Raw genomic sequence first — 18,022 nt, 5'->3', positions numbered from 1 at the left:
TCACAATAACATCTTCTTTTTCTAAGGCACTAAAAATGTCTTCTTCTCTGGAAAAGACTGATATAATGGTCCTTTGGCCCACTTTGTCCATGCCGATCAAATTGGCATACTGGACTAGTCCTATTTTACAATTGGCCGAACACCCTTAAAATCCTTCCTATTCATATATCTGTCTAAATGTTTTTTCAAAGTCGTAATCTAAAGCTTCCTCATCAGCTCATTCCAAAGACGGACTACCGTGAATGAAAAAGTGGCCCCTGAGGTCCCTCTTAAATCTCTCACCATTAGCCTTTGCCCTCTAGTTTTATAACATTCTACTCTAACAAAGAGACTCATTTTATCCACACCCCTCATGGTCTTGTACATCTCAAAAGATCATCCCATAGCCTCCTGTGCTCTGAAGGGAAAAAATCCCAGCCTATCCAACCTCTCCCTATAACTCAAGCCTGCAAGCCCAGGTAACATTCTGGTGAATCTCTTCTGCATGCTATCCAATTAGATGACAATTAGATGACAATTAGATGACAATTAGATGACAAAGATGACCTTCCCATAGCTGGGTGACCAGGACTACACACAGTACTCCAAGGGTGGTCCAACCAATAACTTGTATAGTTGCATTAAGATGTTCCAACTTTTGCCCTCAATACCATTCCCATTTAAGGCAATTGTGCCAAATATCTTCTCCACCCCTCTTTCGACTACTTTGGGGAAGTCCATGCACCAGTTTTACAAGATCCCCAGTCTGTCACAATCTCCAGGTATCATTTACTGTGCAAGTCCTGCTCTGGATTGACTTACTAAAGTGCAACACCTTACACTTGTCAGCGATATATTCCATTTGCCAATTCTTGGCCCACCTTCCCAAATGTTCAAGGTCCTGTTTTAAACTTAGATAACCCTCCTCACACTCTACTATACCACTAATTTTGGTTCATCTGTTAATTTACTAACAATATTAACTACAATGTCACCCAATTCATTAATGTAGATAAAAACAGCAATTGACCCAGCACCAATGCCTGCGGCACATCACTGGTTACCGGACTATATTAAAGAAACAACCCTCCTCAAATACCTTTTGATTGCTACCTTCAAGCCAATTTTGAATCCATTTGGCCAGCTCACATTGAATTTCATGCAATCTAACCTTCCAGACTAGCCTACCATGCGGAACTTTGTTAAAGGTCTTGCTGATGTCCATATCGACAATGCCCACTGTCCTGCCTCAATAATCATCTTGGTGGCCTACTTAAAAAACTCGTTATCAGATTTGTGAAACACGATTTCCCACGCATATTGCCATGATGCATTGATGTAGATGACAAGTGCACTGATATACTGAGGTATCTTGGGGTGTGAGTCCTTAGCTCAACCCTGAGGAATATTCTGCAACTATTCATTATATCTATGTCCCTCATGATTTTATATACCTCTAAAAAGTCACCCCTCCTCTTCCTATGCTCCAGCGGAAAGAAAAACTGTCTATCAATCTTCTCCTTATAACTCAAAAACTCAAACCCTTCAGACCAGGAAACATTGTTGCACTAGTTCCAGTTTAATAGCATCCTTCCTATAGAAGGCCAATCAAAACTCACCTTACCAACATCTTGTACACCTGCAGCATGACATCCCAATTTCTGTACTCAATATAGTGTTTAATGAAGCCATGCATGCCATATGCCTTCTTCACCACCCTGTGCACCTGTGTCACCACCGTACATGAGACTATTTAATGGCACAACTAGGTCTCTCTGTCCTATAATACTCCACAGGGCCCTACGATGTGTCCTGCCCAGGTTTGTCTACCAAAATGCGACATCTTGCATATATCTGAATTAAACTCCACCTGTCATTCCTCGGTCCATTGGCACAATTGGTCAACATCTAGTTGTAATCATAGATAATTTTCACCAACTTTAATATTGTTAATCCTGGCTAAATTGGAGCAGCTAGGACTTCAAAATAGGGTCAAGTTTCAGGGTTTCTCTCTGCAGAGCTGGGACAAGCTGCAGGGAGGTGCCAGAGTGTCTGGAGCTTAGATACAATTTGCAAGCAAAGAATGGGAGGATCTGCAAACCCTGTCAATCTGGCGCAAAATGCACAGAATGGATTGGATGGCTGCAAACCAGACATACACCTTGTAAATAGTTTGTAAATAATGTTGCAGAGTCTGACATTGCCAAGTGTTGATTGGATGAGGTGTTGAGCGGTGTCTAGGTTTTCTGCAAATCAGGGTAAATGTGCACCAAGTGCACTTCCTCTCGAAGTCCATTTTGAATAAAATGAATTGAACTGTTGTATCATTGGGTTAGGGGAATGCGTGTTATGTATGGGGTTAATCGATATCTGTAATTGGGTTATTAAGAGACCCACCCCCATGTGGTTCAGCCCCTGGAGGTCCCGGGACATATAAAGGTCCGTGATCACGAGGCTCAGCGTCGATCTTCTAGAAGAGTGATTGTTACTCCGTGAACTTCTGGAGTGTCTCTGTCTGAGCGAGGCCTAGAGGGCTTAAACAGATAAACACAGGGATCGAAGCCGAGGTGGGATAGGTACAATATGTGATATGTGACGCGCTTTTGGTAAAATAAAATTTAGTTGTTTCAAGGGCTTGATTCAGTGTTTTTACTGAAACTAGACTGGGGGGAAGCTTAGAAATGAGTTATTATCAGTTTCATCCATAAACATTCTGAGTAGACCACCAGCACTAATCCCTTTGGGACATCACTTGTCACAGGCCCTCAGTCTGATAAACAACTTTCCTCCTCCCTCTGTTTTCTATCTTCAAACCAATTTTGTATTCAATTGACCAGCTCACGTTGGATCCCTTGTGATCTGATCTTCCAGGCCAAATTACCATGCAGCAGAACCTTGTCAAAGGGCTTGTTAAAGTCCCTGTAAACCTGTATGGATCATCATTTTCCGTAACGCTAAGCATTGTCATCTGCATATGGACAAGCAAAGTGAGTTGAATAAAAAATTGTGTTTATTTCTTTTCACATAAATTTCGTGAAAGTAAATTTTACAGAATCTTATGAGCACAGAAATTTATGTGCAATAAAAAGCTGAACTACTGGTGAAGCTAGTAAAATATTAAAACAGACATAGTTCCAGGTTGAACTGGTAAATAGTATTGGGCCTGAACCATTAACAGATGCTGCCTGAACTGCTGAGAATTTCCAGAATTTTTGTTCATGTTTCAAATTCCCAGAATCTATCTTTTTTTAATTTTCACAGCACCTCGTGTAACCAGCATGAAACCTGATTAGTATCAGCTTATATAATCTGTGCAAGAACATTAGATGAACAATAATAGCACATCATCGAGTTGGCACTAAATTTAACCAGTATTATGGATTATACATCCACAACAGGGTAAAATATTCTAGTAAACATCACAAGCATTTAACCAAATCAGCATTATTATATTACTTAAGCAAAACCACAGGTGGTTAACAAACTGATGGACAAGTGAAAAACCAGTTGGGCAGAAATAGATAGATTTCAATTACTCTGATACTAACTAAAAGTTATGAAAATTGCAGATGCTGGAAATCTGTGATGAAAACAAAAAATGCTGGAAACATTCAGCAGGTCTGGCAGCAACTGTGGAAAAAGAAACAGAGTTTTGGCGTTAACTCTGTTTTTCGTTCCACAGAGGCTGTCTGACCCACTGGGTGTTACTAACTGATACACTCTAAGTAAAAGGTGGAGAGGGGACAGAAAATCCCTAAATTGCATTCAGGAGTCAAGTCAAGTCAAGTCAAGTCACAATTATTTATATAGCACATTTAAAAAACAACTCTCGTTGGCCAAAGTGCTTTACATTTGTTATAAGCCCAACAAAAGGCAGGCTGGATTTAGATTTAGGCATTGAGGCTGTGTGGCTGGAACAAGAGATGTTTGTGGTATTGATTTGATTTGGTTATGGAAAATTCCCAAAGTAAAACAGGAACAAAGATTCTAAACTAGGATCAGGCCACACCAGCACATTATATTACTCACCGTTAGCACATTATAAAACAACATCTGTATCAGCACTGAGCCTCATCAGCATCACCGCTAGCAGTGGCACATCCTGTCACCCACGTTGACACTTCAGACTGGCATCAGCACTTTACATTATCCACACCAATATATTATACAAAGTACAAATGTAACCAGTGTCACCACATCATGCGACCAGGATTAGTATATAATTAATCAGTATGTTACACATCGCACAATGACACATATTAATTTATAACCTGTAGAAGGACTCTGTCTCATCAGCATTGGAATGTTATATAATGAGTGCCCGTGCATTATATGAGCAGCAGCCTAAAGCAGTGGCAGCATGTTGTATAATCAGCAGGTTGAATGGGCCAGAATGCACTGTAGCTTTATGACAGCCATTCTGCAACGCAGACGCATAGAATACACTGGGAGGTGCGTCACATGTGAATCTGACTACTAGGTGTGATTTTAAATACATATATTATTTTTCTTTTTTAATACTTTCTAATATTTTAACAATTCTTTAAATTAGTTTCAGCTGATGATGACAGATGTAAGAATATTGAGATCGAAACACAAGGAACTTCAGATGTTGGAAACTTTAGTGAAACACCAAGTGCTGGAGTAACACAGTTGGTCAAGCAACATATGTGGAGGGAAAGGATAGACGACGATTTGGGTCAGGACCCTTTTTCAGACTGATCAACCTTTAACATTAGGACGTGTGAAAGGCCTCAGAGTGGTATAAGGGCAGGGCATCAGGGTGCCTTGTTCAAGCGCCTCCAGATTCAGGGACAGTTTCTTCCCAGCTGTTATCAGGCTATCAATCTATCACAAACTAGAGAGCAGTCCTGAGCGACCAGCAACTTAATTGGAGACCCTCGGACTATTTTTAACCAGACTTTACTGGACTTTATCTTGCACTAAACGTGATTGCCTTTATCTTAAAAATGTGTACGGCTTGATTGTAATCATGTTTAGTCTTTCCGCTGACTGAATAGCATGCAACAAAAAAAGCCTTTCACTGTACATATGGCAATAAACTAAAATAAACTGAACTAAATTAAAAGGGAGTGGTCATGACGCACAGCGCAAACTTCTGGCACAAAAGCTGTGGAACGGAGGCTTTAAGATCTTCAGAAATGCTCAACCAGTTGCATCAGTACTTCAAAAAAGAAATGGTGTCAGGATCTGGTAAGGGGGGAGGAAAAATATGAAGTTGGTATATCCCTTTTGCGCGGTTTTTATAATGGAGCTTTGTTTTTTTCTTCTTTTTTTCCTTTTTCTTCCTTTCTTTTCTAGGGTATTTTTCTTAATTCTTTTCTCTAACCAATGGGTCTGTTTTGTTTTCTCATTGATCACTCTTTTACACAAACGCAACTTTCTGTCTCCCACTTTCTCTACTTTCTTTATCTACATCTTTCCTTAAAGCTTAAAAAATGAAGGGGTACAATAAATGTAATAAGATATATCTGGCTTGTACTATTGTAATTTACTGTACTTCTAATAAATAAAAATATTTTTAAAAAAAAGAAATGCTCAACCAGTACAGGTTAGTGACCCATGGGCTAACGGGTCGGGACAGTGGGCAATAGGTCAAGGAAGAGTACAGTTAGGCCCATTAGATAATCAGTGTAAGTACATTGTTTAATCAGCACTAGTGCACTTAACCAGCACCAGCACTCAGTCTAAGCAGCACGTACATTATATAACCAGTTATTCATAAGCTGTTTAGCACCATTGGAATATATCAGCAACAGGGACACATTATATAACTAGCGTTTCTGAATCTTAATTTGCACATTTTTGTAGTCAGCTGTCTCATGTGACAAAATTAGCAACAGACCTAAACCTGATCAGTACTAATGCATTATTTAACCAGCTATAAAACATAGCCTCAATTAACATCAATCTATTATGTATCTAGCAGTAGTACATTGTATAACCAACAGTATAATGTCCGTGCAGTAGATGTTGTCTATTTGGTGGTAATTGTGGACAATGAAGAAGGTAATCTATGATTACATCTGGATCTTGATCAGCTAGGCCAATAATAGGCAGATGGAGTTTAATTCAGTTAAATGCAAGGTGCTGCATTTGACAGAACGAACCATGGCAGGACTTTCACAATAAATTGCAGGGTCCTGGGGAGTTTTGTTGAACATAGAGACCCGGGGTTGCAGGTAGATAGTTCCATGAAAGTAGCGATGTAAAAGGGTGGTGGGTGTATTGAACAAGTTGCAGAGGAGGTAGTTGAGGCAAGGTACTATCGGAACGTTTAAGAAGCATTTAGTACATGGATAGGATAGGTTTACGGGGATATTGACCAATCGCAGGCATGTTGGTCAAGTGTAGATGGGGCATGTTGGTCGGCAGGGACGGGTTGGGCCAAAGAGCCTGTTTCCATGCTGTATGACTCTATGACTTGGCAGTGTAACGGTCAAATGTAATAACAAGGAACTGCAGGTGCTGGTTTATACCAAAGATGGACATAAAATGCTGGAGTAATTCAGTGGGTAAGGCAGCATCTCTGGAGATTAGACCAATCACGAGTACAATCAAGCCAATACACGTGCAACAGGTAGTTCAAAGAAAAAAATACCAGGTTGCAGAATATATGCTGCAGTGTTGTAACATTACAATTTCAGACAAAGTGCAGATAAAAACATGCAAGGTCTTAAACGAGGTAGGTTCCTAAATCTGGTGGCATATGCTTTCAAGCTGCTAATTCATCTACCTGACCGGAGAGGGGAGGAGAAGCAGTGATGTGTCCTTAATTATGCTGGCTGATTTCCCGAGGTAGCATGAAGTGTAGATGGAGTTAATGGGTGTGGAGGCTTTGTGTGAAGGACTGGGTTGTGTTTATAAAGCCCCTGTCCCACTTTCACGGCCTAATTGGCGACCTCTGCCGAGTTGTCCCTTGACTCATACTCGCAGCATGGTCGCCATAAGGTCGTAGGAGGTCTTCATAACTCTTCCTCATGCTCGTGAGTGGTCTCCGCGTACTCGTGGCCTCAAGTAGGTCGCGGCGTTTTTTCTAGCCTGATATAAAATGTCCACGAGTAAAAAAAGGACGGCACGATACTTTTTACTCGTAGGTAGGTTCGAGGTAGGTCGTAGTAGGTCGTGATGGTAGTCGTAGAGAATCGTAGGTAGCCGTAGGTCAACTGGCCCGAGAAAAAAATGCAAACATGACATCATTTTTTCATGTGATCATTTTCCAGTCGTAGCCAGTCGTAGTTGGTCTTAGGTGCGGAAGACTGAGGTCAACGGGTGTCGTAGGATGTCGTAGACATAGTCGTAGGAGGTCGTAGGAGGACTTTTACTTCAGCGAGTCAACACGACCTTGACATTTTTTTCAACTCGTCTAGGGTCTTCTAAACTCGTGGATTAGGTCGGCCAAGTGGGACACGCCCTTAACTCTCCGTAATTTGTTGCAGTCTTGGGGAAAGCTGTTGCCAATATAAGCTGCGGCATCCCATTAGGATAATTTCTATGGTGCGCCTGTAGTAATTGGTAATACTTGTTAGAGACATGCTGGATGTCCTCAAGCCCGTCCCACTTTCACGACCTAATTGGCGACCTCTGCCGAGTTTGCCCTTGACTCATACTCGCAGCATGGTCGCCACGAGGTCGTAGGAGGTCTTCATAACTCTTCCTCATGCTCGTGAGCGGTCTCCAGGCACTCATGGCCGCAAGTAGGTCGCGGTGTTTTTTCCAGCCTGATAAAAAAATGTCCACGAGTTTTAAAAAAGGACGCACGGAAAAAATCGATACTTTTTACTTGTAGGTAGGTCGTGATGGTAGTCGTATAGTCGTAGGTAGTCATAGGTCAGTAACTGGCCCGAGAAAACAAATGGAAACATGACATCATTTTATCATGTGATCATTTTCCACTCGTAGCTAGTTGTAGTTGGCCTTAGGCATGGGACTGAGGTTGAGGGGGTGGTAGACATAGTCGTAGGAGGTCGTAGACATAAAAGTAGGAGGTCGTAAACAGTCGGAGGAGGTCTTTTACTTTGGCGAGTCAACACCACCTTGACATTTTTTTCAACTCGTCTAGAGTCTTCTAAATACGTGGATTAGGTCATCCAAGTGGGACAGGCCCTTCTGTCTGCTGAGGAAGTTGAGGCATTGATGTGCTTACTGTAGATGGTTATGCATGCAACCATATATGTAACTACCTCATTATCATATTGACCCTCCCACACTTTGTAGTATAACTGTAGTATCTGCATGTTCCCTCCCTGTTAGGTTCCAGTACGTGTGTAGACCAGTTGTGGTTAGTACTGGAACGTGTGTGAGTAGTGTTGAATAAAGACTTAGTTAAAGGACTAAGGCTGACGACTAGTTTCCTTTACATGGTGTCAGAACCTGTAAATCTGCGCCTCTGTACATCGGGTTTTATTTTGTTTATTGAGTGAGTGTGTGCAAGGATGGCTTCGTCTTGTCGCAAGCCTTCCCCGCTAGTTTTTGATGCCGACATCGCGGAGCGATGGGAGACGTTTGTAATGGACTACAATCACTATGTTAACATCGCACACCACAATGATCCTCCTGCTCTAAGGGCATCTTTGCTACTGAATCTCGCTGGACCGGATGCCATGAGGAGGGCTAACTCGTTTGAATACCGTCCAGCGGTCCTGGATGTGGATGACCAGGTTGCTGTGCCTGCAGAATCTCCGAACGACCCAGCTTGTCTTTTGAGGAAGTTCACGGAGATTTGTGACCTTCCTTCAAATCGTATTTTGGAGCGAACACGTCTGTTTTCCCGCAAACAACAACCTGGGGAGCCGGTGGAATGTTTCATTGCTGACCTCCGCCACCTGTCGCAGCGCTGTCGTTTTGGTGAGTTGCGTGACGAGCTCACGCGGGATATATTGGTTAATGGCATGCTCGACCAGAAGCTGCGGTCTGAGTTAATGAGGAAACCTGACCTCACGTTAAATGAAGCTATGCATGCCTGCCGTTTGGCTGAGGTCGTCACTCCGTTCGGTGGGGAGAGTGGTTCTGGGAACCGTGCCGTCGGTGTGGCTGCTCTGTTTGTGCCGCGGCGGGCACCCACCAGTTCTAAACCACAGCCTCGCCTAGCTTTTGCTGTGTGTGAGTAGTGTTGAATAAAGACTTAGTTAAAGGACTAAGGCTGACGACTAGTTTCCTTTACACTTACTTTGCCATGTGTTCAGTGTGGTTGGTCCAGGAAAGATTGTTGGTGATATTTACATCTAGGAACTTCTAATGCGGTTTGAATGTCACTGAAACAACTGATGCAAGTAAAATTAATTGTGGAAATGTGGGATCACAGAAAATCTTGATTCAGTTTCTTGAATCTTTGTGTAAAAGCAGCGTTAAAACAGTTCAGTTCCATTGGTGAGAATTCAGGGAAGGCAGAGGAGTGACTTCACAAATGCTTGGACTGGGTGATATTCAAAGACTTGGTAACAGATCTAGATAGATATGCCATTAAATTCACAAGGAAATGCATGGAATATGTTCCCATCAAGATCATATGAGTGTTACTAACCAGGACGTCCGCAATCTACAGAGGACCATATCTTGGGCATAAACGTCTGGTGATACAGGTTCATATAACAAGTCCAGGTACGATCTTGAGAAGGAATTCAAGAAGGGTCTAAACTGGGGAGTCAGAAGGATGCTTGGCATCTGTGGCAGGGCTTGCATGCTATCACTTCCTACAAGGTGAAACCAAGTAGTTGAAGTGACAGTGAAGTTCCTGCTTAAACTCAATCTAGCCTATCTAATTGATCTAGACCAGGTAAACCTATTTAAAAGCTAAATGCCACTAACGGATCTGTCTCCACCACCACCCCTAGCAGCGCGTTCCGAGCACTCATCACCCTCTGTAAAAAAATTGCCCCACTCATCCGCATTAAACTTATCTTTAACCTTAAAGCTATGTCCTCTAGTATTAGATTGTTCCACCCTTAGTAAAAGATTATGACTAGCTACTCCATCTATGCCACACATCATTTTACGTACTTCTATCAGATCCTCAACCTCCAATGCTCCAGAGCAAGTTGTCCAACCACTCCTTATAAGTAATACCCTAATATACAAGCAACATTTTTGGGATATCAAGTCAAGTCAAGTCAAGTCAAGAGAGTTTATTGTCATGTGTCCCAGATAGGACAATGACATTCTTGCTTGCTGCAGCACAATAGAATATTAAAAGCATAAATACTGAACAGTTCAGTTCAGTTCAATATACACATAAATAAACAGATAAAGTGCAATAGGCTGTTACAGTTCAGAGTCTGTTTGTTGGCGAGTTTAATAGCCTGATGGCTGTGGGGAAGTAGCTGTTCCTGCACCTGGAGGTATCAGTTTTCAGGCTCCTGTACCTTCTGCCCGATGGTAGCAGAGAGATGAGTGTGTGGCCAGGATGGTGTGGGTCCTTGATGATGCTGGCAGCCTTTTTGAGGCAGCGACTGCGATAGATCCCTTCGATGGTGGGAAGGTCAGAGCCGATGATGGACTGGGCAGTGATCACAACTTTCTGCGTTATTTTCCGCTCCTGGACGCTTCTTGATAAATAAAGTTCTAATTGGGGAGGCAGACATGAACTTTGACAAAAGTTGTCAGCCCAACAACAGCAAAACACAATGTACTGGAGGAACGCCGCGGGTCAGGCAGCATCTGGTTCAACTACATACCACACTCAGTTCCCGCAGACAATCAACAATAGCGGACACCATTCCCCATCACCCTCCCTCCCGTTATAACAAAGGTTTACTGCAGTAGTTTAAAAGTGTCATGAGAATATGGTATTGGGCAGGAAAGATTTTCTAGAGCTCCTGCATAACATAAAACGGTAACTCCAATCGGAGATCTTTAATCACAAAAGGAGAAATTGCGCCCCAAAATGAGATTTATTTTACAAAATTGTGTTTGAATTGAATTAAATTATCTGGGTATAATTCATAAACAGAATCTCTCCCTCAAAGGGGAATTAATTTGTGGAATTCTCTGCCCCAAAGATAGTGGAGGTTCGATCATTTGATATATTTAAAGTGCAGGTAGAAATGGATTCGATAGATTGCGAAATTGTGTGTTAAATGGAACTGGAACAGAAAAGGAGTTGAAGCCAGTATAGATTAGCCATGACCATATTGAACAGTGGGGTATGTTTGATCAAAATCTGTTCTAAGAGGGTCTGTTAAAATGAGGATTTACTGTACTATAGCTCATCAAAGATACCAGTGGAAGAATGGAAGGATTTATAAGGTGGATGCATTGGGGACATTGGTTCAAGACAGCCACACAGAACATGAAGCTCCACTTTCCATCCTTATCCGAGGATGGCTTCTTGGCATACCCCAAAAATCAAATGCTGTTCTGACCATGGAAGAATACATCTTTGTTAATGTGATGAAAGAATTGATATGTGACACAGTGGTAGAGTTGCTGCCTTCCAGTGCTGGAGGCCCGCGTTCGATCGCGACTACGGGCGCTGTCTGTACAGAGTTTGTACGTTCTCCCCGTGACCGCATGGGTTTTCTCTGAGATCTTCGATTTCCTCCCACATTTCAAAGATGTATAGGTTTGTAGGTTAAATGGCTTGGTATAAGTGTAAATTGTCCCTAGCCCTGGCAGTGCTTTCTCCACTGACGGGACACGCTCAGTCATCATGGGGCTCCTTCTCCTCTCACTGGCTGCTACTTCTTCTTGTCGCTGTAACTTTGTCCGCTCCACTGGTGCAGACCAGCGGCATCTAGTTTTAATCGCTGGTCAGTGCGGACTCAGTGGGCCGAAGGGCCTGTTTCCACACTGATTCTCTAAACCAAACTAAAAACCTTAAGCTTAGATAACAACTCCTGAGAACAAGAGGAGTCATAGATCATAGAACAATACAGCACAGGAACAAGCCATATTGGCCCACAATTTCAATGCTGAACATGATGCCAAGTTAAAAGTCCTCTGCCTCATATGATCCCTATCCCTCATTTCCATGCATATCCATATGATCCCTATCCCTCATTTCCATGCATATCCATATGCCTATCTAAATGCCACTGTCGGAGCTGTCATCACCACCCTGGCAGTGTGTGCAAGGTACGCCCCACTCTCTGTAAAAACTTGCACTGCACACCTCCTTTAAACTTTACCCCTCTCACCTTAAACCTATACCCTCTAGTCTTTAACATTTCCACCCAAGGTTCTGACTGTCCATGTCTCTCATAATTAAATATACTTCTACCAGGTCTCCTGCAACCCTCAAATGCTCTGGAGAAAACAATCCAGATGTGTCCATCTTCTCCCTCTAGTTTACACTCTAACCCAGGCAGCATTCAGGTGAACCTCTTCTGCACCCTCTCCAAAGCTTCCACATCACTTCTGTAATGGGGTGACCAGAAGTGCACACAAGACTCCAAATGTAGTCTGACCAAAGTCCTATAAAGCTGCAACATGACTTCCTGACTCTGACACTCAATGCCCCAACTGTGAAGGCAAGCATAACGTATAGCTTCTTTAACATTCTATCTACTTGTGTTGCCACTTTCAGAGTACAAAGGATTTGGAGTCCAAGACCCCTCTGCACATCAATGCTGTTCAGTGTCTTACCATTAACTGTATATTTACAGGTTACATTTAACCTTCCAAATGCAACACTTCACACTTGCTCGGATTAAACTCCATCCACCATTTTTCCACCCATTTCTGTAGCTTATCTTCCTACATACTTCGAAAACCTTTGTCACTGCAATTCCCAATGTTGGTGATTATATTGAAGCAACAACCAAGAAAGCACACTAACGCCTCTACTTCCTTAGATGGCTTAGGAAGTTCAGCAAGTCCCCTACCACTCTCACCAGCTTCTAAAGATGCACCATCGAAAGCATTTTATCAGGATGCATCACAGCTTGGTTTGGGGTCAGCTCCATCCAAGACAGCAAGAAATTGCAGCGAATTGTGGACACGGCACAGACCATCACACAATCCAACTTCCCTTCCATTGACCCAATTTATACCTCACGCTGCCTTAGCAAGGCCAGCAGCATAATCAAGGACGAGTCGCACCCTGCCCACTCTCTCTTCTCCCCTCTCCCATCAGGCAAAAGTAATAGAAGTGTAAAAACGCACACCTGCAGATTCAGGGGCAGTTTCTTCCCATCTGTTATCAGGCAACTGAATCATCCTACCACAACCAGAGAGCAGTCCTGAACTACTGACCACCTCATTTGCGACCCTCGAACTATCCTTGATTGGACTTTATCTGCTTTACCTTGCACTAAATGTTATTCCCTTATCATGTATCTACACACTGTAAATACTGTAGCTCAATTGTAATTAAGTAGTTTTTCCACTGACTAGTTAGCATGCAACAAAAGCTTTTCACTGTACCTCGGTACATGTGACAATAAATTAAACTGAAACTGAAATACATGTGTGGTGTGTGTGAATAAAGCTACTAAAAGCTTTATTTGACTGTCTTATCCTTCTCTGAATCTGAAATCAATTCTTGCAAGAACAAACACCTCTGAAAAAATATAGTAAGAATAATGCAACAAAATAGAATGAGCAGTTCAATGCTAAGTAACATGTAATTGATTTGAGACAGTGCACAACATTAGTTAGTAGCAATGGTTGCAATATCATCAATGCAATTAATTGTATGGTCCTGTATTCTGTTTCAATTCTTATACCATATATGTTAGATGTGCAAAAATCCTCTCAACATGATGCAACTCTTGAACGTAAAAATCAGATGAAGTGTTGAAATAGCCAATTGACTTGAAAAAGCACACTTGATCCAGCGTGATATTTGAGGATTATTTTTGTACACAGCAACTGGCAGATAAGTTGAGGTTATGTGGGTTGGATGTAGCTGAAATGATTGAGAGAAGAAAACTGATTTATGAAAGAGAAAAGAACATTGATAACTTCTTTAGAAGCTATAACAAATGAATGCAATAAAACTATCAAGTTAAAGTTCCTAGTTGTCTGTCTTGTTATGAATCTCAAACTTCAATTTAGGATAAAGAGATGAGAAAAACAGTCTTACCTGATTTATTCACAATATCAGGCTCAGTGTCTACTGCTTGTCAGGTTATACTCAAATAAGCTACCGGCTGATATCCTTCAGATAACACTGTTTGTACGAGTTTACTCAGATAAGATACTTGCTGGTATCTTCAGTACACCACTGTTTTATTCAGACCAGACACTAGAGGTCTATTCAGACACGACCCCGTTTGGCATCCTCAATACATCCCTGGATAGGGTTTATTCAGACTAGACACTAGCTAGTATTCTCAGTACACCACTATTTGTTGAGGTTTATTCAGACCAGAACAGTCCTCAGTACACCCCTGTTTGTTGAGGTTTATTCGGACACTGGCTAATTCCTTGGTATTACCCATTTGTGGTGTATTCATTCCAACCTGATACAAGCTGACATCTTCAGTACAACAATGCTTATCGCGGTTTACTGAGACAAGACACCGGATTTAGTAACAACCGATATTTGGCTAATAAATTAATTGAAGCCTAGGCTCCCAGGTGGTCATGACAGGGTGGATTTGTGCAGGAGGTTTCCTTTCGTGAGAAATTGAGATCTAGGTCACTGTTTAATAATAAGGGGTTGCCTATTTAAGACAGAGATCCTTTAAAACCGAGATGAGAAGAACTTTTTTCACACAGAGAGTGGTGAATCTCTGGAACTCTCTGCCGCAGAGGGTAGTCAAGGCCAGTTCATTGGCTATATTTAAGAGGGAGTTAGATGTGGCCCCTTGTGGCTAAGGGGATCAGAGGGTATGGAGAGAAGGCAGGTGCGGGATATTGAGTTGGATGATCAGCCATGATCATATTGAATGGCGGTGCAGGCTCGAAGGGCCGAATGGCCTACTCCTGCACCTAATTTCTATGTTTCTATGATGCACAATTATTTCTCTCATAGCGTTGGGAATATTTGGACCTCTCTTCTTCAAAGGGGAATAGAAGGAGAATTCATATTCAGTTCAATAGATATTTGATAAGAAGGTTACCACTGGTGCACAGCAATGCAGAGTTGAAGTTATAATCAGATCAGTCATGGTCCATGGGTTCAACTAGTCTATAAGCTTAATCTCAGCCCACTATCTGGTGTTACCAAATCCTGTGTCTTGTCTCGATGGAGTTGAACTACTCCTCCAGCTAATCCAAATGTTGTATGATGCCCTCAACAACATTCCGCTTGCTTCAGATCAGATCAGACACTGGCTTCAGTGTTACTCTTTGTCCAGTGTTGCACAGAACAGATTCTAGACTGTTTGTCTCAGTATCACACAAAATATTCAGGGTTACACAGACAAGACATAGACCAGATACCAAATGGTTAGCATAATTTTACACGGGTTGCTCAGGATTTTGTTGTCCTGAGCTTCTCGGTCATTTTCTCATCTCCTTCTAACTCTCATGCCCCCAACTGATCCTCCGTTTCTATCTTGTTTGTCTCTTCTTTAGTCTCCTCTGTGCCCTCTTTTATTCCAGCTCATCTCTCTTGTCTCCATTCTCGCTTTCTCTCTCTCATAGTCAACATCTCCTCCCTTCAAATGTCGCTCTCCTCGTGTCTTTCCCAGCTCCCACCTTATTCCACTCTCCAGTCTCCCTTCTCACTCCCCCTCCCCTCCTCCCCCCCCTCCCTCCCCCTCTCCCCCCACCCCCCCCCCCCACTCCCCTCTCACTCCCCTCTCCCCCCCCCCCCTCCCCCCCCCCTCACTCCCCCTCTCCCCCCCCCCACTCCCTCCCCTCTCCCCCTCTCTCCCTCTCATTCTCATTCCCTCCCCTCACTCCCCTCTCACTTCCCTCTCTCCCCCCCCTCACTCCCCTCTCCCCCTCACTCCCCCCCTCCCCCCTCTCTCCCCTCTCCCCCCCCTCACTCCCCTCTCACTCCCCCCCTCCCCCCCCCTCACTCCCCTCTCCCCCTCCCCTCTCCCCCCCCCCCCACACTCCCCTCTCCCCCTCTCAATCCCCTCTCCCCTCTCCCCCCCTCACTCCCCTCTCCCCCCCTCACTTCCCTCTCCCCCCTCACTCCCCTCTCCCCCCCTCCCCCCCTCTCCCCCTCTCCCTACACCTCTCTGAAGCTCATGTTTCTCTCTCCAGTTTCTTTCCCCACCTCTCCACCGAGTTTATCTTTTTCCATCTCTCCCTCTCTCGGTCTTCACCTTGTTTCCCCTTCGTCTCTTTATCTATCGATCTATTCAATGTCTCTCTCTCCACCGTCACCCCGTATTTCCCTTTCTCCCCAATCTTTGGTCGACCCCCCCTCTCGCCGATCACCTTATCACAGTCGCTCTATCTTGTTGGCACCGTGTGATTTCTTCTCCTACTTACGTTCCAGATGGCGAAGCAGAGAAGCGAGGAGCACAGCACCAGCGAAAGCATGTAACAGAAGACAGCGAACGTAAACGCCATAATTGCGCCCCCAATCCTGGCGATTCGCTTTCAAATTCCCATCGGATCCGAGTCCCACTCCGACGCCGCCAGCCCTTGTCCCGGGGAGTCAGCGCCAATATCCGCCTGTTTGCACAAACACACGAACTCCGCCGGGAACTCGCTCTAATCCACACTCCCTTTTACATAGTTTCAGAAACATTCAATCCAACTCGCGTCGGAGCACAGGGCTCAGCTCCGGGTGGGGGGGAGCTGACAGCAAGCATCAGATTCCCTTCCACTCAACACTTGGGATTGTTGATCCGGATTACGCCTTCCCTCCAAAGCTGCGAGATCCGATGTCTTCAACACGGAGAGAGCGAGTGAAGCGAGTGAAGCGAGGCAGCGATCGCGCCGGCCGGCCGCACCTGTCAACAATACCCAACCCACTGGCTGTGAGGCAAGTGCAAGTTACCGGCATCCAGAGATTGGCATACTGCGGGGGGTTTGGACAACACCGAGCCCCCACCAAGGACCTCCAACAGGTCCAGTCGCTCATTACTGGGTGATGTGGGACACCAACTGGTGCACTTTCCCTTTTGAGCTCCAACCTCATGCACCGCCACATTCCCTTATCATCCAGTCCAGAGCATAAATTCAGATTCAATCAGAGATTGCAGGGGGGGGGGGGGGGGGTCCGTATATTCAGACATCTTCAGATAGAAGCGCTCCCTGGTCACCACAAAACTTGGATATAATAATCCCAAGAAAAACTAGGAGTAAGCTATTCGACTCTTCATTCCCGCTCAACAATTCATATCCCACTTCTCTGCCCTATCCCCTGTTCCATTAGTTCCTCTAATGTCTGCCTGGATGGATGCTATCGATGAGTGGTCCATCATAGCCATCTGCCAGAGGAATTCTAAAGATTGACCATCCTGAGTGCAGAATGGTCTCTTCATTGTGGCCCCACGTGGCCTCTCATTATTTTGATCTTGTGACTTTTGTTTCTTGACCCGTTAGCCAGGGAAAACACCTTCACTGCATCTATCCTGTTGAGCTGTCTAAGTGTTTAAGAAGGAACTGCAGATGCTGGAAAATCGGAGGTACACAAAAATGCTGGAGAAACTCAGCGGGTGCAGCAGCATCTATGGAGCAAAGGAAATAGGCAATGTTTCGGGCCGAAACCCTTCTTCAGAGCTGTCTAAGTACTCTGCATATCTCAATAAGGTCACTTCCGATTCTAAACTCTCGAGACTGGATTAAGCTAGTGTGACTGGATGCCAAGTCTACTGAGTCTTTCTGCATATAAGAGACCTGCTATCTCAGAACCAGTTTGGAGAATTTTCACTGCACTCTCTCTGCACCAAGTATCTCATTTTTTTAGGTGAGGAAACCAAAACTGTACCCACTGGTCGAAATGTGGTCTCACCAAAGTATAATATAATTGCACAAAGGCATTTTCACTGTACCTCTACTGTCCATCAGCTGTTCCTCCATGTTGAATTGGTATCTCTTCTGGAGCAGAAGTGACCAGCACAAAGGTTTGCACCATAACGGAAGCGAGACTTATATCTGATTGCACAAATTGGCTAATACTACTGGGGAGGATTTAAGCTAGATTGGCAGAGGGTTGAGATCTAAAGCAGTA

General features: G+C 43.7%; 1 protein-coding gene across 1 annotated transcript in view; it reads right to left on the bottom strand.

The window, feature by feature from the left end:
* cnih3 (cornichon family AMPA receptor auxiliary protein 3) overlaps nt 1-16,981 on the bottom strand; it is a 50,436-nt gene extending 33,455 nt beyond the window's left edge. The window contains exon 1 of the mRNA XM_055636273.1: nt 16,333-16,981. Within this exon, the coding sequence (XP_055492248.1) occupies nt 16,333-16,413 (81 nt within the window). The 5' untranslated portion in view covers nt 16,414-16,981. The remainder of the gene's footprint in view (nt 1-16,332) is intronic.
* Nucleotides 16,982-18,022: the final 1,041 nt, after the last annotated feature.

Source organism: Leucoraja erinacea, chromosome 5 (assembly GCF_028641065.1).
Source record: "Leucoraja erinacea ecotype New England chromosome 5, Leri_hhj_1, whole genome shotgun sequence".
Taxonomy (NCBI): Eukaryota; Metazoa; Chordata; class Chondrichthyes; order Rajiformes; family Rajidae; genus Leucoraja; species Leucoraja erinaceus.
Note: the sequence above shows the minus strand (reverse complement) of the source record. Positions and strands in the feature narration are given on the sequence as shown.